The sequence below is a fragment of the Micropterus salmoides genome, unplaced genomic scaffold, assembly GCF_014851395.1.
Source record: "Micropterus salmoides isolate LMB-PRFRI ecotype aquatic unplaced genomic scaffold, ASM1485139v1 Ms_hic_scaffold_3083, whole genome shotgun sequence".
NCBI lineage: Eukaryota > Metazoa > Chordata > Actinopteri > Centrarchiformes > Centrarchidae > Micropterus > Micropterus salmoides.
In genome coordinates, this window is record NW_024042355.1 from 1 (window position 1) to 22,865 (window position 22,865).

The window sequence follows — 22,865 nt, forward strand, 5'->3', positions numbered from 1 at the left end:
GCTGGGGGTCGCCTTGTCAGAGCTGGCGTTGTTGGGGTTCTGTTTCACTGCCTGTGTGACGGAGAAACCAGGTTCTATCCTTTTTACAAGAACAGCAATTCAAGAGTGCCGATACATTTTTTAAAAAGTGGAAATTGAAGAATACAGAAGGCATTGATTTAGCTGATCTCCTCAGGTAGTCATGACTATAAAACACAAAGATTTGTTTATATACCACACACGCACGTTACTGTGTTGCTCACCTCTTTCTTGGTGTCAATCTCAAAGTCACTGTCACTGCCTGGGTCACCTTCCTCCAGATCATCATTACTACAAGAAAAAGAAAACGTAACTATTTGTCCACAGCCAATATTCTCTTTCTAAAACGCTCGAAATGTCAACTAAAAATTACAAGAAATAATATCAAAGCATCTCATACATATTCACGGACTCTGTTTCCCAGGATGACATCCTTATCAAAAGGATTTTTTAAATGTCACATCTCAGATGAGTTGTTCTGACAACTTAAATATTTCCGTTCTTTCTTCCCTCTGTCCATCCCTCCCCCTTCAGACCCAGTTTTGACAGGTTAAAGTTTCATGGTGTCTCATACCTGTCATCTTTCTCTCTTTTGTTGACCAGCCTCCTGGCCTGACGGTCCATGACCGAGGTCCTGGTCCTGGTCTTCTTCCAGCTGTAGTAATACTTCACCACTGGAGATCAGCTTATCTGGAAGCTACACACAAACACAGAAATATTGAAGTTGCACTCACTCCTGTCCTGAATATTCTGAGTGCGTGTTATTTTGGTCTCTCACCATCTGCTGGATGCGGTGGAAGCTCTTGCCATGGAAGCTGAAAGCCTGCTCGAACAGCACTTTCCTCCACTGTCCACTCGTCTGGGAACGGGGTGAAGTTGGCTAGGTCGGCGAGTGAGCGCTCCACGTCGTGCTTGTGCCATAGCAACATGCCCAGAGCCTGACAGGTCAGAGGGGACGAACACCGGGTCAGGCAACCAGGACAATCAGGAGAGAGGGGGCACAAACAAGTGGTAAAAAGACATTTCATGTTGCGCTGCTGTACCTGCTCCATGTTGTATCCATGTTTCTCTTTCGCCATCAGGATTACTCGTCCACTTGGGTACGAGAGAGAAACAACGGGTTCAAAAGAAGAAAGGAACCGACATTAATGAAAAGGAGAAAGAAAGATGAGAAAGAAATGTAGAGACGTGAGGGAAGGAGATGAACACAGAGTAAGAGAAAACGAGTGCACAGGAAGAAAAGGAGAGATGAAGTTTTAATTGCTGTACTCCAGTCCGCATGTAGCCTTTAAACTGAAGGTCACTCTGTCAAGCTTGTACAAGTGAATGTCAGGTGAGGTAGGCAGGTGTGAGTGTGGAGCTTACACATTGCATCAGAAAGGTGACTGTTGGGACACCAGACCAGCATGCTCCTCTGGTCCTTCTCATTGTAGCGGGTTGGACTGTCTGGTAACAAGAACAACAGGAACATATATTTAAATCCCTCTTTTACTTTTTCACACCATCTCGTGTGCCTCCTCTCGTCCCTCGTCTGCCTCCACCACTAATCTTCAACACCCAATCTCTCTCCCCCCGATTGTTTACTTATCAAACCTCAAATTAACTTTTACTGTCTTCCTCTCGCTCTCTCCTTTGCGTGTTCCAAACTCCATCTTTGGCTTCCTGTTCATGAACAGGAAAACGAGGAAGAGACAGTGGCACGTCGGTCGGTGGACTCTATTGGATTCAACACTTGTGCACTGATGTTAAAGGAGAGGCTGGTTTGCCTGCTTGTCCCTTCCTCTGGTGCCATCTGATGTTTGTGCAACAAATTCATTTATGGTCACTGTTTCACTAGTGTTCAGCCACTTTACAGGTACTACAGTATTGCTCACGCAAGGTATCAGGTGTTCACTGAGCAGTTACAGAACTTTTTTTTCCCCATTCCTCATGAATAAAGGCCCATTTATACTTGTGCGTAGGTGTGTCCGTCATTCTGCAATTACACTCCCAAACGCTAGTTGGCAGCAGCGCTACAGCGTCCACTGTGTTGACCTTTGCCGGCCTAGCAGACTAACTTACAGTTTATCGCTCCGCTAACATAAATGGGGGTATAATTGTAAACGTGCGGCTGGTGTAGCCTTTTCAAATGTTACCGACCGAATGGATCACATTCTGATAGCGAAACGATCATTTCGCTCGGGTTGCGACGGTCAAAATATTGATTCACTGTGTTACAGCAGTCGTTTTGGCCGCTAGTAAATGTTACTTTACTAAAAGCGCGGATACTTCCGGTCGGCTCGGAGGCATCGCGAGGCTACCCAGCCGACCGGTCACAGGCTTTTGGTCCGCGTCGACTCGACGTGTAGTTACATTTTGGAGGAGGTGCACATCAGGCGACGCCGCAGCCCCGTAACCTACGCTGTCACCTACGCCCTCGATTTGACGCAGAAGTATAAATTGCACTTAACGGAGCAAAAAAACACAAAACTCACGGATTGGATCGTACCGTGGTTTAGGGGTGGGCAATATGGCAAAATCACGATTTATTTCATGTTTTTAAGACTTTTGTTTTTAAGTTATTGGTCTAAAAGAGAAAAACAACACTACTTTATTAGTCACATACAATGTTGACTAATGATTCATTCAAACAACAATTCAACATCGATTCACTTTGTTCTTATAAGATTTTAAAATACATTTTTTGATTTGATGTTCCTATTAATGTGCTGTTTGGTTCTGCATAAAAACACAAAGACAGGGAGGGACTTGTTGCAGATATTGACTGGCGTTTACAGTAGCCAATAGTCTGAATGGACGTTACGCCCCCTCCCCGTCATGCAGGCTTTGTGCTGACTGATTAGCTTAGCACTCAGTGAGTGAACACTGCGGCCGGCCGGGACCGAACACAGCCTCAGAGATGGACACAGTCTGACGACAGGAAATACAGGGCCGAGGCGGTTTTCTTGTCGGGTTTTGGCTCTTGGCACGCTGGGGCTGACTCAGCTGATAGGACAGCTAGCAGCACAGCTAACCGAGCTAACTAGCTATAGATACAGACAGATACTGTTTACTTTGCAGATTAGCAAAAAGTAAATGTGTCACTAGTGATACTAATTATTTAACACGTTTTCTAACTTTTAAGACTTTAAGGTCTTTCAATATGCCACACATACGTTATCACCATAGGAATGACTCGGGGTTTTGTGTCTTGTTTCCCCACAATAAACTGTTTAAATGATGATTTAGTATTTAAACAGGTATGGTAAAACATCTGGAAGAAAACTGTAAATTAATTATTTTTGTTTACATACAACTGGTGGAAGAGACATTATATAGACATTATGTTCTGTTCCCTTCTGTCCATTTTGCTCAATTTCCACATTAACACTGGTCATTTGACCTTCATTTCTCTCATCTCCCTCCATTTCAATGTCCTCCACATTTCTCCTCGCCTCTACATCTCCTTCTCAGCCCTGATTTCCTCCCTCCTTTTTATTCCCCTCTGTCATCTCCCTTTCTCTCAAGCTTTTTTCTTTCTTCCAACTTACCTGGTTTGAACTCTGGGATCTGAGCCTGGTAGTCTCCTCCCACTCTGATCATGCTGTCTGTAGAGAGAAAGAGACAGAGAGAGCCACACAAGACGAATATGAGCTTTTATTTCCCAGAAGGATGGGTAGAGCTGTAGAGATACAGAGGATGGGGGACAAGTATTCATGTAAATTTTAAAGTTGCAGAGCTGGGTAGACCGGATCATAAGAAGACAGATAACAGAAAAGACGTAAGGAGAGTCATCAATATTCATGGCACAGTAAATAACAGTGATCATGATCTTCTATTTCATACATGCCCTGCCCTCTAACAGGCTTTACTATTGTTTTATCCTGTCAAGGATCAAATAAACCGTTAAGAGGGCAGAGCACGTCCTATTACAACTAGAGTAACAACCAGGTAAATTCTTTGTTATTTCTTTCAATGACAACATGCTGCATCAGCTTAATCATTTTCCAGTAATAGTAATATTTTGTACCTATTAGTACTCACTGATACTTATAAACCAAAATGTTGACTAAATATCTGATACACTGAAATAACAGCTGCTGTACCCTACCGATCTCAAATTTTTTCACGAGCTACTTGATCCAAATATAATGGAGATCCTGGTTCAAAAATACTACGTCTATAAGTTTACATTTTTAGACTGACATGATCTAAATTAAAGAATAACTGGGTGAATGCGTCTCCTGAAAGTGACGTAATTGGCTAAGTACAGACGCTGGCTTGCACAGAGCTCTTTCACCCAACAACAGAAGTTTTATTTTGGCCCGTTACCACGTTAATCACAGAATTAACATTAATAAGCAACAGTGGATATGACCTGCTGCCGCCACTGCACCGGCTAAAACAAGAAGCTACTACCTAAATGTTTAGACACTGAGCTTTGCTAACGATAATTAGCATCATACTTCAGCGAATCTGTGTCTCTATCACCAGAGCGCCCAAATAATTAATAAAATAATAAAATAATAATTTTTCAACACACTAATTTTCTCTCTCATATGCAATGAAATGCTGCACTAGTAAAGGAGAGCAGAACTGCACGCAGAGGTGGACATGATATACTAGAATAAAGTAAAGAAAGGATAAGATTTTGATCAGCTTTATTATAGCTGACACTGATCTTTTAAAATGTACCGCTGAATCCAATCCTTAGTCTAATTTTCTTCTCATACATCCGAACTTGATTGTGACTAATCTGTGCTGTTTGTCTCTACTATCCATCCCCACAGCCACAACCACCTCACGGTGGCGGTTTACACAATCCAATCAATTATATGTATATAAATGTGTAAAGTACTGCCACTGCTTGTTTTACATCAAGCTAAATTAGCCTAATATTTTATTGTATAAAAATGTGATAATTAAAGGTAGAGGCACTCTTTATTTCAGTCGAGGCGGGGCACCTCCATTATTAAATGCAGTGGGAAACCCAGGGGATATGTAATTAGTTTGCAAGAGTGAAAACATTCCTGTCCTGAAGTTTGAGAGGAAAACACAGGGAGACTGCTTTTAATCAACTATTTAAATTATAGTGGTTCTAATAGTTTAAAAAGACTAGGAACTGCTGATTGCTTCGATCTTCACTCTATTTACTTAATTGTTTTTAATCACAGCATATAACTTGTCTCTTTTTACAAAAGAACAATAGCATATATTGTGATAAATACCGTGATAACTTTTCCAACATATCGCTCATCACCAAGTGACAAGATATACAGACAGGGGGGGGGGGGGGGGGGGGGGAAGGTAGTAGTAGGAAAAGTGTGAGCGGATGGCAGACAGAGTAATTAGTGCTGTGGCAAAGAGCGTGGACGGCGGAGAGTGACGAGAGACGATGAGAGAGTCAGAAGAGCCGACCAGGAGGAGGAAGAGACAGATTAGTTTCCTCAGGACAGAGGACAGGAAGGAGGAGACAGTGTGGGGTGTGGGGGTGTGGGTGGGGGGGTGGGGGGGTGGGGGTGGGGGGTGGGGGGTGGGGTAAGCAATGTGTGGAGAGAGGCAGGAAGGGTTGAGTAACGGAGAAATTATATTGGGTGGAAGAAAAAGAATGAGCATTAAAAGAGGGATTGATGAAAAAGACAGAGGTGACTGACAGGCTAAAAGGGGATGGAGGAGTTGGAGGCCAGGATGAAATAATGATAGGAACGGTGGCTCGTGATGCTAAGTCTCAGACCTTAATCATCTAGGGAAATCTGGGTGCTGAAGTGGCTTTTGAACATTAAGTTAAACTGTCGTGTTTGATCTATAATATTATCTTTAGTCTGTGTGCCGAGTGAGATAACTGTTAAAAAAAATGAAAAGATCAACAGCAAGTCGGTGGGTGAAGGACAGAATGGAGGAAGCGAAGATTTATGTGGGCAGAGGAAACAAGGAGTGTGGAAGGGGGGGAGAGAGAAGGAGGGGACGACAGAAGCACTGCAGCAATGCAATGAATGCAACTTGAACAGCTGGGATGACGTCTCGATGGAAGTGTGTCGACTGTAGGTACACACGCTTCATGACAGAAACCAGGCATCAAGCCGCAAAATAGCCAGAGAAATCAGATGAAGTCAGATTATACAGTTTAGTGTGTGTGTGTCTCTCTACCATGAGCATGCTCTTCATCGCTGCTCTCTTCTTCAGAGTGCGGCTGGCTGTTGCCGTTGGTTACGGTCTTGGCTCTGCTCCTGGACAGGACCCCGGCCCCCGAGCGCTCCATCACGGAGGGCATGTCTGTAACCAACAAACAGACCCTAAAAATACAATCCCCTTCACGTACACAAAACAGTTTCTGTCTTAAGATTCAATCTGCCAGTTGCATGCGATATGTTTTGACTTGAGACAAGGCAGGCCTGGGTAATGAAACAATACTGATAACTATTGCGATTTAATTTTCCTCAATAACGATATAGCAAAAGTTTAATAAATGTTTGATTTAATTCATTTGAATTACGCACAAAGTAGCACTTTTTCTATTTAGATATTTATTTTGTTGAGGAAAAGAGACTGAAAAAAGATTTTATTGATGCAGAATTGTTGAAATCATAATTGTTATCAATGTTCTACCTCAGATTTATGAAGTGATCCACTGTTTGGCATCAAGTGTTTGTTCTGACCATAAAGAAAGTTTAAAACCAAAAGTAACCCGATAATTAACGTTATCGAATGAGATGTAATTTTTTATCGTGATAACATTTTTTGCTGTATCGGCCAGCCCAACTTGAGACCCTATAAAATCTCATTCACTATAATGCTGCTACACTCGAAGCACTCCTGACATGTTCCCTTGAGCCCAGCTGATTTTCCAAACACTGGCTTCCAGCATGAGAACTCATTAACACTCGCCATCTCTCAGTTATCTCTCGCCGAACCCCATTGTCACTCAGTAGCTCTCAGCGTCACCTTACATCTTACTATTTCTCTAATCAAAATGACCTTGCACCGTTTTCAGTACAGTAGGGCATAGCGCGATTAAGATGCCGTGACATAGCCTCTATTTGTTGGCTAACAACACCCCTTTTACTAATTGCGGGATTTAAGCTCAAGTTTAAGATCCGATCTTCTTCTGCTCAAGTATTGACCTCAAGAGCACCTCCACACACGAGGCGCTTCTTCATCCTGTTCATCACAGGACCGGGCTGATTAACTCAAGTCTTCCTCTGTTACTCCAGCTAATAAAGAGCATGCTCCTGTCATGGGGGCACCACCCACAAACACAACAGATGGCTACTAATACGATTCTGATACCTCAACTCAGGGTATCTGCTGATGCAGTGTGTGAGCCGATGCCATACCAATACTCTCTTTTCCCCACATTTTAAATCTGTATACCTCAGAGTGGTTTATTATTATGTAAGGTAACAGGATGTCAGGGATTGCTGTGGCACTAAAAGCTGAGTTGGCAGCCCGCCATGACTGAATGAATATAATGGACATCAGAAACAATGAATTTTACAGTGGCGCTGATGAAGAAACTTTATTTATCAGTCACATTATGGCCTATATCCCATCCACATAAAGTCAGTAAAATGGCTGAAAGTCAATCAGTGATATCGATCCAGCAGACTGGCCAGGCACATCATTAACTGATTTATTATTAGTCGTTTTTTTAAGCAAAAGTGTCAAATATTTCCTTGTTTCAGCTTTGAATATAGATATATAAAGAATATATACTGAATACCTTTAGGTTTTACAGATTTTATGAAGATGTCTCAAGGAAACCGGGCTGGCTATTAATCGACTTAACATAATATACATAAACAGCAGATTAATAAATAATGAAAATATAACAAAACATTATTCATATCCATTCAGAGTATTACTTTTAGCAGCAGTGCAAAGCAATTCAAAGTAGCAGGCGTTAGCAAATAGATTGCTTAGTTGACTGACAGAGAAGAATACACAACAAATCTTATTATAGATTAATCATAATCATATCACTCTTTAGTTTCAGCCTCAAATATGAATATTTGCTTTTCTTTTATGATAGTACAGGGAATGATATTTCCTTTTTGACTATTGGTTGGGCCCAACAAGCTGTCTAAATACTATGTTAACTTGGGCTTCTGACATTTTGTAGACCAAATCATTAATCGAGAAAATAATCATGAGATTAATAAATAAGGAAATGATCATTAGTTGCAGCCCTCCACATTTTAGTGAATGTGAAAAAGACATAAAAGGGATGTGGATATTTTATATCTGTCTATTCAACTGCAACAATAAGGATGTTCAGTCTGCAATATAAACATCAATGCATCAGCACAGCTTACCAGTGCCACAACGTGGATAAAAAAATAAATAATAAAAATAACGTGCCATGGATAACATGAGGGCCCTCCTGCAAGAAGGGGGGGCTCTCATTTTAAGTGTCATCCACAGTCTGCGCTATATTATTACTTGACCAAGCCTCGTTTTCTTCCTCTGTCTCCCAGGCGGGTCAGCGATTCGCACAGTAACACAAAAGACTAGACAGTCAGCTCAGGACACGGCTTCACACAGCAGAAAGTTACCCAGCAAAACGCCCTTATCGTGCACAAACGACAGGTGACCACAAACAAAGAAGGACAGCTATCACTATCACTCGCACAGATCGGAGTAAAAACACCAATTAAGTGCGCCAAGTCGTAAAGGCTCACACTTGTTCGCACTCACCATCACAGCAGCAACTTCATCTCCAGTTTCCGAAACGCCCGGCCGCGGAGTTACACGACAGAAGGGCGACATGAACTTACTTCACCCAGTCTCCTGATTAAACGTGATCAGATATGCTCGTGGAGAGGGACCAAGGGGGCGATCTTTACAACCCGCGAGGTTAAATCACATCTACCAAACTCCGGTAGACAATACAATGTCTGAGGCTCTCTGGGGGTCTTTGTCTATCGCGGCTCCCGGTGGCCCCCCCAACAGCTGCCCCCCTCTCTAACTTCACTGGAAACTCACGCCATCCAAACCTACACACATCTCGGTTTACGTGAGCACATCTCGATGTACTCACGTTTGCGCAATCGCTGAAGCTACTAAAGGAGAAGAAGACGTGTAATCCTCAGAGAGCTGTGATGTGAGCCTCGCACACCGCTACGGTAGCCTCGGATCTCCATCTGATTCATCCACTGTTAAGAGCAATAAGAGTTAAACTATAATACTATAACACATAACTGCTAACCCGACTGGGAAGGGTCTAGTTTCAGTAACACGTATCTCTCAAACACTCGCTTTGTGCTTCATTTTCACGACCTCTCACCACCACATGTAACTTTTCTGCACCTTAACTTTAGTTAAATTTAGATATCTGATATGATCACCATGCAGCACTGAACCAATCCATACTACATACTGATAAACCTGGTTCAGGCTGATGTCTAAAAAAAAAAAACATAATAACTTGTATCTTCTATATCTCGAAATGTGTAGTCTGAGTCAACTCTCCTCTCTTATGCATCATGGTTTTACTCATTCTGATACATAACGTTGGCAGTAGTAGTCTTCCTGAAGTGACTGATAATGTGCTCATGGATCTTAGGACTAAGTTTAGCGAGTCCTTATAGTGGCTTTTTGTATTTGGTAAAGGTAACGTTAACACTATAACATTAGTACGGGGACTCCCTTTTTATATCCGCCAAAGCTTTGTTTTCTGCATATTAGTTAATTATTAATTAACATTAAACCTCTGCAAAAATGAAGAGCTGGCACCCGGTGCTTTACCTGACCTACATTTGCTCGCTTAATCAATATCTTCACAGCTTTCCTCAGCAGTCATCTGTGTTGTGTGTGTCAGACTTTGAAGTCCTTTTGTTTTCCCCACGCGTACGTTGCTGTTACTATTACTAACGCGGAGTAAAAAAAACTCGCTCTCTGGATGATCAAAACTCAAGTTGGTGGTCTCTTTCAGGCTCTTGTCGCTGCAAACAGTAGCCCCTTGAACGGTCCAAGTAATTTAAGGAGGCTGAACCATGAAATAAATAAAGAAACAGGCGACATTCCCCCCCTCACCAAAGTGCAACCTGGAGTCAAACCCAGTTGGTCGTTGGGATGCTAACCTTAGCCAGTTAGCTTGCGGCTAGTACCGTCGCGTTACATTAGTAACGTGACTAGTTGGAAGTCGAGATAACAGTCACACTGTACCTGTGTTTCGTTCCTCTCCGCCTGCCCGCACTCAAAACTTATCTGCGTCTCTTTCCGGCTGTTTATAATCCCTTTCGAAGCGCTCAAAGACTACTATTGCATCTAAAACGGCTTAATTCTCGCCTAATTGATGAGCACCGTCAGTACAATGAAGTGAACTGCTCGGGTAGATGGTAGCAGCCGGGGAGACGGACAACACCCGGGGAGAAGTGAGGTGGACATCCGCCCCGATGCGTTCGCCTCTCCCAACCAACCAGCCGTTTGGATTGACGAAAAGTAGTCCTGTTAAACTACTAAGTGCAGTATACTCTTGATTTTGGATTCATGCTGCAAAACATGTAATTTGACACGCGAGAGTGATTTATTTCGCATCAGATGGTCGTGCTGAAAGGCTTTTGGGGAAAAATACGCTTTTAAAACTGCCTACGTGCTAATTCACACTATGATTATTATCCACAGATAGTCTCGTTTAAACTGAAGGCGAAAGGAGGCGCAGTTATATTTGTAGAAATAGTGGGCCTAGCTTTTATACAGTCATGATCGGCCATCTATCAACATCCCATAAATTAGGGACTACTTTCCAGTGTGTCTGCGGAGGGATTCGTCAACTGTGCATCTCTGTGCTGAGGCAGTCTGTCCAGACTTGTACTGATGTATGCATGGTGGAGAAAAGGGCAGGAGAGTGGGGTACAATTGAACCTAGTGTGTGTGTGTCAGTGTTAGAGTGTGTGTGCGTGAGTACGTGAGAGAGTGAACGTGTCCTCAAGATCTCAAGGTCTCAGATACATATCCTCACTGTTACTTTGCTGATTTATTTATTTATTTACTTAAAATGTCGAGCACTTGAAAGAGTTCTGCCTTGTGCCTGTGTGTGCATGTGCATCAGTCTGTGTGAGTGCACAGGTGGATGAGTGTGTGTGCGCGTGTGTGTGTGTGTGAGTAGAATAGTGAGTGTTTCAGTGATAGCTGTAGCAGGATTCCTCACACCTGATGCTGGCAATAAACACAATAGACCCCACAATAACAGGCACACACAGAACCTGCTGCTGACATGTAACAGCCTGTTACACACGCCTCCAGCTTTCTCTCTCTCTCTTCACTTTCTTTGGCATCACCACCTCCTCCTCTTTTCTCCCCACCTCCTCTTCATCATCCCCGTTCGCTCATCTGTCTCCTATTTGATTTCTCTTGTTTGTCACCCACCCCCTTTTCTCTCCACAGTCCTGCTTCCTGCTTCTGTCTGTACCTCCTCTATTTCTCTGCTCCCTCTTCTTTTTTTAATCTCCCTCTATTTGCTCCTCTCTCTTCTCCTTCTCCAGTACTTTCTCCCTCTTCCTTCCACCTCCTGAATATCTGCCCTAATTCTCCTCTTCCTCCCCTTCTGTCCTCCCTGTTCTCACTGTCTGTGCCCCCTTCTGGATTTTGTTTTTGTTTCTCCTCCTTCTTCCTCCTCTCTCTTTTTTCTCCCCCCTGCCTTCATCCTTTTTCCGCCATCCAATTTCCTTTGCCTCCCCCGCTTTCCTCCCCTCCTTAATATTTCTCCACTTCCCTCCTCTGCTCTTCCACACCCCCCTCACTTTTTCTCTCTACTGATGGCTCCTCTCCTCTGCCTTTCCTGCCTCACCCCTCCTCCCCCTCTTCTTCCTTCCTCTTTCTCTCTCTCTCTGGCTACTTATCCGTCTCCCTCTCTTGCCATCTTCCTCTCATGTCGGTTTCATTTTCAACAGTGTGTGTGTGTGTGTGTGTGTGTGTGTGCAAAGTGTGCGTACGTGCAAATTCTTCCCTTCCCCTCCCCCCATCCTCCCCCTACGGTGACACAGTAAAGCAGTTTCGCTTCGCTCACCTCCAGCCCCCTCCTTTCCTATCCTCTTCCTCCCCCCTTCCTCTTCCTCCCTCTCCAGTCCCATTTTCACCCCTAACACCCCCTCCCCTCCTCTCCTCCCCTCTCCCCTTGCTTCCTTCTCTCCTCTCATTAGTCAGTGTCCATGAAACTCACCATTCCACTGTCTCTCCTCGTGCTCAGTTCTCCAGTCCCTAACACATCCTCACTAATGAACAACTGCTACATCTCTTCCCTCCCTCCCTCCCTCCCTTCACCTCCCAGCTCTCTTTTCATCCTCCTCCTCTTCTTCCCTCTGTCCTCCTCTCCCTTCATCACTCCGTCTCTCTCTCTCTCTCCCTTCCCTCCTCTTCTCGCTCGTTTCTCTTCGATCTTTCAGAAGAGTGTCCCTCCCACTCTCCCTTTAGCTCACTCTTTTTTCCACTTCTTTCCTCCCCCCTACCTCCCCTCCTCCTCCCCCCTCTCCCTACCTGTCTCATTCCTTCCTCTTGCCTGTCTATCTGTCAGCTCTTCTCACTTTTGTCGAGGTAAATGTGTCCCTCCTTCCCCTACACCTCACTCTGACTCCCATCCCTCTCTATGAATCCTCTGACTTTCCCTGTTATCTCAGGAGATTGACGGTGTAGAATCAGATGTGATAGAATGAACTCTGTATTTATCAAGTCGTTTCTGTCATATAGGAGGACCGTCATGTGTCTGAATGTCCAGCACAGTCCTCATCTAGAGATGTTATGCTTTCTGCCATGCTAAATCATTATTACATGATTTTTATGCACTGATTTCCAAGACATTGTCACTATGTTGCACTGGCACACCATATAACTCACAATAATCTGACACAAGCTTTGTGTCAGATTTTTGAGTGTGCTGTTTATGCACACTATTTTCCCACAATGCATTGCACAAAGAAAATGGAGGAGCTGCTCATAGCTGAAAAAACAAAACAAATGTGGATGGTGGTGAAAACAGCTTTTTGAACAAAACAAACAGACAACAAGAAATCTTTTGCTGTCTTTTGGAATGTTTAATTTGTTGTAATGTTCCAGTTTGATTGACTGCCACAAGTATTGTATCATTTGCTCTTAGTATAACAAAGGTTGTTGCTTTTTGTGTAATGCAGAAACAGCCCGTTAGAGACTGTTAGTATAGTGTAATCTAAAGGATCTCTGGTGCCACAAGTAGGCTGCAGTGTTTAATATAACCCACAACCTAAGTGTTGGAAAGAACTGTGTATTTTTGGAGAACCTAAATAATATTGGAACTAAACTGTAAAATAATGCTAAAGAAAAGCTAGGTATATAGGTTTTCCCCCTAGGAGCATGAATGTATTTAGCAAATTCCATCTGCCAGTTAGAGAGAGGGAGTTATGAGATATTAAGTTTAAATACAAGACAATCCAGCCTTTAGTTTTCAAGATACAGTGTCTTGCAAAGTGTTGACATTTTGACCTGAAGGTAGAGCTATTACAAGGTCAGTGGGTAACTAAAATCAGAAGGGATCATACTTTAGGGGTCATACTGTAATATACAGAGCAAATGTAATGCCAATGTGCCAAGTAGTTTTTCAAATACTATTCAGTGTCACTGTTATGAAAATACCAGAAGTGTGTTGTTACTAGAGAGGGAAAGCCTGTGATACAACATATATAGTAGATTATCAAATGAGGCTAAAAAGTCTCCACTGAAATCTTAAATTTAGGTCTTTTAGTGGAGTTGATGGTTGACTCATGATGCTTCACCATCAGATGTGAAAGCTGTGAGGCCTTCCACCATAGTTTGAAAACAATCCGTTTTATAAATCACTTCCACTTATTGCACAGATAAGGAAGTACCACAACAGATACCAGACATTTTCAGGCCGTAGACATTGACCCACTGTACAACCATCTCGTCTCAGTAGAATGACAAAGTAGGGTGGCTGTCCAGTCTATGTGTTGTAACTCTGTGTTGCAGGGCTCGCTGTGCTGAGAGAGGCCTCATCCTCATCCACCATTCTCCTCTGCTCCTTTCCACGCTCTATCTGTTGATTCACTCTCTCCCCGCTCCTTCTTGCCCCTGCTCTCTTGTATCTATCTATCTTTCTATCTATCTATCTTTTGGCCTGCAAGAGAACACCACACACAGCATTGCTGAGCTGAAGAGAGGGGTCTGAGCTTGTGTGTGTGTGTGTGTGTGTGTGTGTGTGTGTGTGTGTGTGTGTGTGTGTGTGTGTGTGTGTGTGTGTGTGTGTGTGTGTGTGTGTAAGCCTAGGCTATACTAGTATATATGTGGGTGGCCTGCATTTCATTATCCCCTCCAAAGAGATATAGAGAAAGTCTATTTTTATAGATATAGGCTACATATTTACAGAAATATGTAGAGTAAGACAAACAGTTCTCAACTGCGAAATGGGATGTTTTTGGGTATGTGTCGGCTATCCAAAACAGACTGCTTACAATGAGCGTTAGGTCTGTATGTAGACTCTCAGAGCCTCATCACGCCCCCTACTGACATATGAAATAAATAGTTTTTCTACCGACAGCCAACAGACAGATTCCCTGAAGACAAAAGACTGTAGGCGGGGTTTAAAGACTGGGCCATCTGCGTGGTGGGGAGGGCTGCTGGTGTGTGTGTGTGTGAGAGAGAGAGAGAGAGATGGAGAGAACCCCCTATACAAGGCCTTTATTTGCATTATGAAAAAGTGGGTAGGCTTGCAAAGGTGGCCATCTCATATCCCACCAAACCAAGAACTCACAGAGTGGCCTATAGAGTAATACTTTACTCTTTTGTTTGGGGTCCGCATTACTGTATGTAATAGTAATAAATCAAATGTTCCTTTTGTATTCTTGTGAATACAAATCTTTTGTATTCTTCTGACAAACACCGCACAAACGCCTTATTACACTAAAAAAGGAAATATTTCATGTTTTATGTTTTATATGGGCTATGTAGGAAGAAATTATTATTTTTACTTGCCAAAAGACTATTGAAAGACAAAGAAATGCACAGTCTGTTCTCCAGCATAGTGGGTCACTTTAACTCCAGAGAGGTCAAACCCCCTGTAATGACCAAATGATCCAAATCCAGTTGTTTGGAATTTGGGAGGGGTATTGTCAGCTGTCAACACCAATTACACATATAGAGCAAATGAAAATCCACTGTATTCAACCATGTCGTGTGTCATTGTCTGTAGCAGACTGCTTCAACATGTCATTACTTGACAATCAGCTTTAAAAGCAATTTTCATGAAATTAGGAAAAAGGTCATGAGGTGTTAAACTGAGAAAACAATGTTAAGTTCAGTTTTTTGATGCTATTAAAGAGGGCCTGGGGTCTCCATGATCCTGAATAGAACATGTGGGTTAAGTGTAAAAGACATAACAGGTACTAAAATAAATACAAACACACAGATTTGATCCTAAACTATCAGTCATCACCTATTTTAATAAAGGATAAATGGTTTTAATCATCTTTGAAGACTGCCAAACATTTACTGCTTCTTAAATTTGAGACTTTGCTGCCCATCTTTGTAATAAATAAAGTCAATATTGTTGTGTTTTGGTCACGCAACTTTGTAGATGTCTCCTAGGGCTGAGAGAAATTATGTTGGGCATGTCTTCTGATATTTCAAGAGAATAATCGATAGTTGAAGTTGAAGAACAAATAAAATGTCTACATATCAAGCTTTTTTAAATGTACATATTAAAATGTAAAATGTAATTGCTATCATATTCCTAAAGGTAAATGGTATCCTTTTGTCTCATTGGTAATCACTCTGTGGTCCCATAATATTCTCACAGTGGCCTACACTTTAATATAGCACTCCTCTACATCTTTGCTATTGCTTTCTCACTTAATGAAAGAATATGCAGCTGTGTATTTTCTGCTGCAGGGTGAGGGAGAGACACCACAGTGTGCTTTATGCTTCACCAGCCAATTACAGTGTTTGCAAGAGCTGGCGTAAGAGTGCCCAAATGCAGAGGCAATAAAAGTTAAAATAAAACACTTTCGTTAGCTACTCATCTTATATCATGTATGATGGAAATAAAAATAAAGGGCTGTAATATGAATTCAGTGACTTCAAACTCCACGTCGCCCTCTAGTAGTCACTGTGGTAAACTGCTAAAGAGGGAGATGGGTCCCTCTTTGAAAAAGGACCCACATCTGACAAAACTGAGTAAAATGTTACAGATATGATGTTTATATTACACTTAAAGCAACATTATATAAGATTAATCTTTTGTGTGATTTGTGTAAGGACAGCTGTACACATGCAGTTATTATGATTAAATTACTAAGTCAGCAACTTTGCTAACACAGCCAAACATCAAGCAAGTGCAATATTACTAGTCCAACAGAAAGAAGACCAGCTCAGCGTCTGTCTTGCAGCCTTTTATTTTATGAAGCTCTCGCCAACGTCCAGCAGCCTCTTGCTTGGTCACTCTCTTTTTAGCTTCCTGTAAACGTCCTCTTCGGTCTCTTCGCCTCTGCCATTAGCTAACATTACGTCCACAAAGGTTGCTCGCTCTCCACAAGCAGCGTCATAATGCTGCTTGAAACTTTGGTGGCAATGGAGCCAATACAGCTAGACAGCAACCGACGCAAGAGCATGTACAGTAACCTTACCAATGTTGAGATTTTTAGCTAGTGGCTAAACCTCTGTCTATGAAACCTCTGGCAGATTTTCCTTGAGTCAACAACTTTGCTAACACAGACAAACATCAAGCATCAAGTAGGCCAGTTCGGCATCCTTTCAGCTCTTTTTGCTCACGCCAACACATAAAAGCCAGTCTGATATTTACTCTTGTCTGATCTCTTGCTCTGTCACTCTCTCTTGTTCTCTTCCTCGCTTCCTCCACCGTCTTCTTCAGTCTCTTCGCAGCATCTGCTATGATAACCAAACTCAGAATATCGAGCTAGGTTCTTCCAAAGAACGTACGTTGTACATTAAGTGCTCTTTGCTTCTTCTTAAAGCTAAAGTAGCTCGCTGAAGAGTTGTGTTGATGTGCAATGTGGTGCTGTAAAGCATTATGTCATGCTCGCGATATATTTCCTGCCCAGGATTTCAGTGTTACACAGTGCCAATACCAGGAGTCTCGGGCCAGAGTGGCAATGACAGAAACGCCATTCACCCTATTACAAATCCCTGTACGATTGATCCCTCTATGACAATGATTTTGAATATATATATATATATATATATATATATATATATATGATAGTGTTGCTTTAAACCTTAGGTCGATATATGAAGAGACTGAAATGTGATACAAAGCATCCCTGGAACATTTTATGTAGCTTCTTCTGGTAATATCGAAACCCCATTTTGCAACCTGTTGATTTAGGAAATACATGGGTTTTTGCAAAACTGAATATAATCACAGCCACAGGGTTTTAGAAACACTCAGCCCCTCCATCCCAGATACTTTTAAAGAGACGTCATAATTCTGTGAATTTCTCTAGATATTTGGATATTTTTGATATTCATGTAACAGTTCAACAGTGTCCCAGATATGGATGATCTAAAACACAGATTGTTCTCTACTCTGCCAGGGATACATTATGATGATTGCTAAATTGTTCTCATGCATTTTATATTGGTAACACACTTGTAAACTGCACTTCAGGCCTCCATAATGCCAGAAAAGAAATACTGAGGACATGATCTCTGCATCCTACAGCTCATGGCTGAGGTTTGCTCTGTTGAAGTCCCCGAGAACAATGAGCTGGGAGTCTAGATGTTTTTTCTCACCTTTAGCTATCTGGTTGGCCAGGTGTACTAACGCCTTACTAACACAGACCTGAGGTGGAATGTAAACAATGACCAGAACAAACGAGGAAAACTTCCGCGGTCAATAAAAATGTTTTTTTTACAAATAAAAGCAGCAATATCACAGTGTAGAAGTAGGCTTCTCTGTTACAAGTAAAAGTCCTGCATTCTACATAAGAATTAGCATCACAATATATTAAAAGCACCAAAAGTAAAAACTCATTATACAGAACAGCCCATTTCAGAATATTATATTAGCTATTGGATTATAATTATTGATTAATGTGTAAGCATCATTGATGTTGCAGGTAAAGGTGGGGCTAATTTGAACTAGCCTATTTAGTATAGGCTGGGTAACTTAATCCATAATAATATATCATAATTCCTTAAGTGGTTTTATTTTGTATTAATAATAATTGCAATCAGTAAAGTAATTAGTAACTAAATTTGACAAAACTATATGTAGTAGAGTAAATGTGTAAAGTAGCATAACATGGAAATACTCTACTAGTAAAGTAGGCTACAAGTAGCCTACCTTATAATTGTAGGTACTTAAAGCACAGTATTAGAGTCAATGTACTTATATTCCACCACTGAATTTCTGTTGGTTGTTATGATATGTTATCTTCTGTCAAATAATTAAAATGTCTGTTTCTGTAAGTGACCGTAAGGTTATCCTCCAACAACGTGAAGTGTGACGCCCTTCTTCAGCCCCGTCCAGCCTCTGAGGGGCTGGCGTCACTTTCCAAACAAGGAAACCATATTCGCGCTAAAGTAGTGGTGCATTCAAAAACTGTCGGAATATTGACAGACAGGTATTTTGTGGACAGGACTCACATGTGCATGGTAGCGTGGCCGAGCGGTCTAAGGCGCTGGATTAAGGCTCCAGTCTCTTCGGGGGCGTGGGTTCGAATCCCACCGCTGCCAGGAAACTTTTCCGGTAGTAAAGCGTTGTCCCAAAAACTCGAATACGCTTGTATGTACGCTTACGTAAAGATGTCTGATTGTGCTGACAATTTTACTAAGGTGATTTTACTATCATGCAAACCAAGCAAGGAAGTTCTTCTCAACATGAAATAGAAGGTTCATCTACAATTAATATTAATGTAGTAGTTTTTATGTTTATTTGATAATGAATATCGTATTTTTTTGTTTTAAGAACTGTGCAACAATAAAAAATTAAACAATAATAAAAACAACAACAACAATGACAACCATGAATACTCTGAGGTAGTGGTGGAAATAAGCTACATAGCCTACTCACAGGACAGTCTATGGTAAGTACATTTTTTAGTTACTTTTAATCACTTCTGCTTTAAACTTCCACTTTACTGTGAAGATTAAGTCTTATACAAAACATATAATGACCTTACAGCATGTGATGAATTGTTACAGGATAAACCACCCAAAGTTGTATTACAAGTATCCGACTACAATGTACCAACAACAATCCAACTATAATATAACTACGTTATAGTACATTTTGCTGATAACCCTTACTTTATTTTACTTAGCAACATTTTGAGTGCAGGACTTTTTTATTATTATCATTTAGGAAATGCAACTCTTCTTTGTAGAATATCGAAAATATTGGAAAAAAGTTAAATGTAAAATAATAAAGAAGGTGCTTATCTACAGAAAGTTTACTGGTAAGTTTTCCTCCCAAAGTTTTGGATTATTGTTCTTGAAAGTCCATTTGAGACTCGGAAGTCTGAGCTCGTTTAGAGCACATGAACGCAGCATAATTGGACGACGGAGACGAGAGGAAAGGAAAGGGCAAAGGAAGAGACCCGTAATAAATTCAGCCTCGCACTCTTGGCGCCAATCCGATTTAAAGAGAAAGAAAAAAACAGAAACATTTTCATTGACGTTTTTAATGAAAGTTCGCCTGACTGCTGCTTCTCCCATCGGTCGGTGCCGTTAGCCAGCTAGCCTCGTTAGCACACTATCTATCATTGCCATATTAATCTGGCCCTCTTCTCTCTGTAGTCACGATACTAATAAGTCAGCAGCAGTAGAGCACGGGGACAATAGAGGTGTGTTTCTACAGGGGGATCGATAAGACACAGCTGCGAAATGGGGGTGAGTTGTAACCGTGTGTGTTTTGCTTAATGTCTCGGTGCGAGGTGATACAATGAATAAATAAATGCGTGATGGTGAGAGGAGAGAAAGAAAGAAGGAAGGGGGAGGAGGAGGAAGGGAAAGGAAGAGAGACCATGGTGGATTGATGTTAGTTAAAGGTGTCGGTTGGCACCGGGGTGGCTGTGCTGTTAGCCGTGTAGCTGCCTCCACATAGCTTCAAACAGCTTTATAACACCAGCCCGAGCGTACACGCAGCGTTGTGTGGCATCGTTTTCAGCATCATTACTGCATTGTCCTCGCCGCTGTGCACACTTAACTTCTGATGTGGGTTGTGCCATTGTTAGCCTGCTAGCTGTGTTAGCCACTTAGGAATGCAATGTTAATGCCGAGTGCTTGGCTAGCTGTTACTGCTAACCACTTGTGTGTGTGTGTGTGTGTGTGTGTGTGTGTGTTTGTGGGGACGTTTGACCCAAAAAAGAAAACACAAAACCGTGTGATGGATTAAGCCACCTGGTTTTAATACATGTGGGCTTGTAGGATGCCAATGATGTACCCCCACCGGGCCTGCACTCATGCTGCAAAGCCGAGTTAGTATCCTTAACTTAAGGTAGTCTGTGTAAGCAGACTTAAGTTTATCCTCCACTTTCACTCCAGATAAACCAATCCACGTGTTTTCACCACAGCCCCAGCTCATTCTGCAGCCTTCCCGTGCTTTGTGCTTGGTACAAAGTTTAAGGGCTGAGCTGAAGTTGGCTAATTTAGTTCCCTCTTCTGCTCAGGTCCTGATCTAATGACATAATTTAGCTAATTCCTGCTTGTTTGTCCGTAAAGCACATTTCTGCACTGTAAACATGTTGTAAATACATGGGGCTTCCCAGGATCTAGGGTATTGTAAACTGTATACACTGTTAAACTGTGGTTAGGGCTGCAACTAATAATTATTTTTCAGGGTAATGTCTCCAGATGGCTTGTCCAAAGTCCAAATATTTCTAATTAATGAGACAGATGAACAGCAAATCCTAAGATGTGAAGAAGAAAAGAAAGAAAGAAATGTTCTGTGTTTTTTCTGTATTGCTGATTTTTAAATGATTAGTTATCAAATGGTGGCAGATTATTTTCTGGAGTTAAATGACTAATCCTTTTAGTACTGATGTGCAGGTGTCCTTTTTATTAATGCTAGCAACCCTGACATTAAGTGCAAGTTTCAAGCCACTTCTGCTGTGAGTGACTCAGTGTTACATTTCTCTATGAATTCCAGGCGTTGGTGATTAAAGACAGCTAATATGGGAAACACGTTTATAACAGCTGTTGAAGCGAGTGGTTTTCTCTCTGTTGCAAGGCATGGATGCATTGGAGTAATTTGTGTGAATTATGGCTGCACCATTGCTGATACCAGCATGCGATATCAAGCCAAGAGCATGCTAAATTAGAGTGTCAGGGAATTTTTCCAATACAATAGTCACACACCGGGAGAAATATGCGACATCAGCGATATAAACAGGCCACTGTTTTACACAGCATTGGTCATAATAGCTACTCATATGAATATCAATGCTGCTTTTTTATCTTGCTGTTGCTCTTTTTTTATGGACTGGGTGATCATGTTCATAATATACTTTATAAGTGTAACTGTCCTGCATGACTGACCTCCCATTTGTTTGTTTTTTTCTAGTTGTACGTTTTCTTAGGTTTGAGGTTTGTTCTGTTCTTGGGTCATTAAGTCTCTTTTGCCGTGTTGATGTGTGAGAAAATACTTCTGCAAATGAGGTCTGCACTAGAGCCCGACCGCTAAATGTGCATACCGATATTGTCAGCCGATATGAGCTAAAAATCCACCACAAAACACAGATGTAATCAGATGTACTTTTGTTCAAAGTATTATTTATAACAATAAAAAGTTTGTTTGTAAACTGCATCATGTCATCTTATCTTGGTGAGGTCTCATAACTACACATAACAAATGTTAGTGACAATCTTTGTTTATGTTATGTGTTTCTGAAAGAAGGGGGAGGAAAAAGAATATCAGGTGATGTATATCGGAGTATTTGATTTTAAAATCCTCGAATATCAAAATCGGTATCGGTCTTAAAGCTTCCACTCGGGCTCTAGTCTGCAGGCACACAGAACATTACTTGTAAATTTATATTTAGAGGTTAACAAGTACATAGGTGAATAGGAAAAAAAAAAACCAAAGCTGCTAAATTCAGGTGCAACTAATTTTCCATACTGCTTTTATTTCCCCCTTAAATTTAAATTTAGCCTAAAGTTACGTCTCTAGGAAGGACTATACATTACATTTAATGGTATTAACATAGGAGTGACTTACTTTCTTTCTTTAATTGCACTCAGGAATGAACTAAATAAAAGAAGCTGAATAGCTTTTTGTGTGTTACCCGTGGAGCCTGCCTGCGTTGGGCTCTTTGATCTTTGTTACCAGGCTTAATGATAATGTCTTGTTATCCGACATGCTAGCTCTTCTTATGCACCAAAATGCTGCAGTTCCTTTTCATGTTATAACAAGGGCCTGCACACGTCTTCGATCAATTTTAGACACCAGGAAGAATGTTATCATATCTAACAAGAGCCAGCAGACACTAAATTATAATTACTGCCCAACAGTGGGTGTCAGATAAAAAAGGATTAGTTTAAGTGTGTAATTGATCATGCGAAATGGAGAAGAGGATTGATAAAGTGACAAAAAAATCTCAGAGATTGTCAATAAATGAAATTAAGAAATTGTTACAGTTCTTTGTTTTCTGACACCTATGTCAAATATCTTTTCCTCCTTCCATTCTTTTTGTTCCCGTGGCCCTGAATTTCTCCTCTGCATGCCTGCTACCATCTCAACACATTCCTCATTTCCTGTGTCCAGAGGAAGTCCAACAGAGCGAAGGAGAAGAAAGCCAGACGTCTGGAGGAGAGGGCAGCTATGGATGCCGTCTGTGCCAAGGTGGATGCAGCCAATAAGGTAATTTTGGTTGCAGATTACTCAACAGTGGCAGTGGGCCACAGGGCGGGCTTTTGAGGGGACGTTT

The 22,865-nt window shown here is 41.6% G+C and overlaps 1 protein-coding gene and 1 non-coding gene across 2 annotated transcripts; one reads left to right on the top strand and one right to left on the bottom strand.

Annotated features, from left to right (window-relative positions):
- Positions 1–6: 6 nt before the first annotated feature.
- Positions 7–10,361, bottom strand: LOC119884010 (REST corepressor 2-like; the record flags this gene model as incomplete). Its single annotated transcript, XM_038694490.1, is given in 11 exon segments — positions 7–51; positions 243–309; positions 593–691; positions 693–715; positions 797–860; positions 862–956; positions 1,062–1,105; positions 1,384–1,464; positions 3,549–3,605; positions 6,145–6,270; positions 10,162–10,361. Coding segments are annotated over 10 exon segments (699 nt in total), but the record flags the coding sequence as incomplete, so codon positions are not given.
- Positions 10,362–18,593: 8,232 nt separating this feature from the next.
- trnal-aag lies at positions 18,594–18,675 on the top strand. Its single transcript has one exon. It is a non-coding gene; the product is annotated as a tRNA-Leu (tRNA).
- The last annotated feature ends 4,190 nt before the right edge of the window (positions 18,676–22,865 follow it).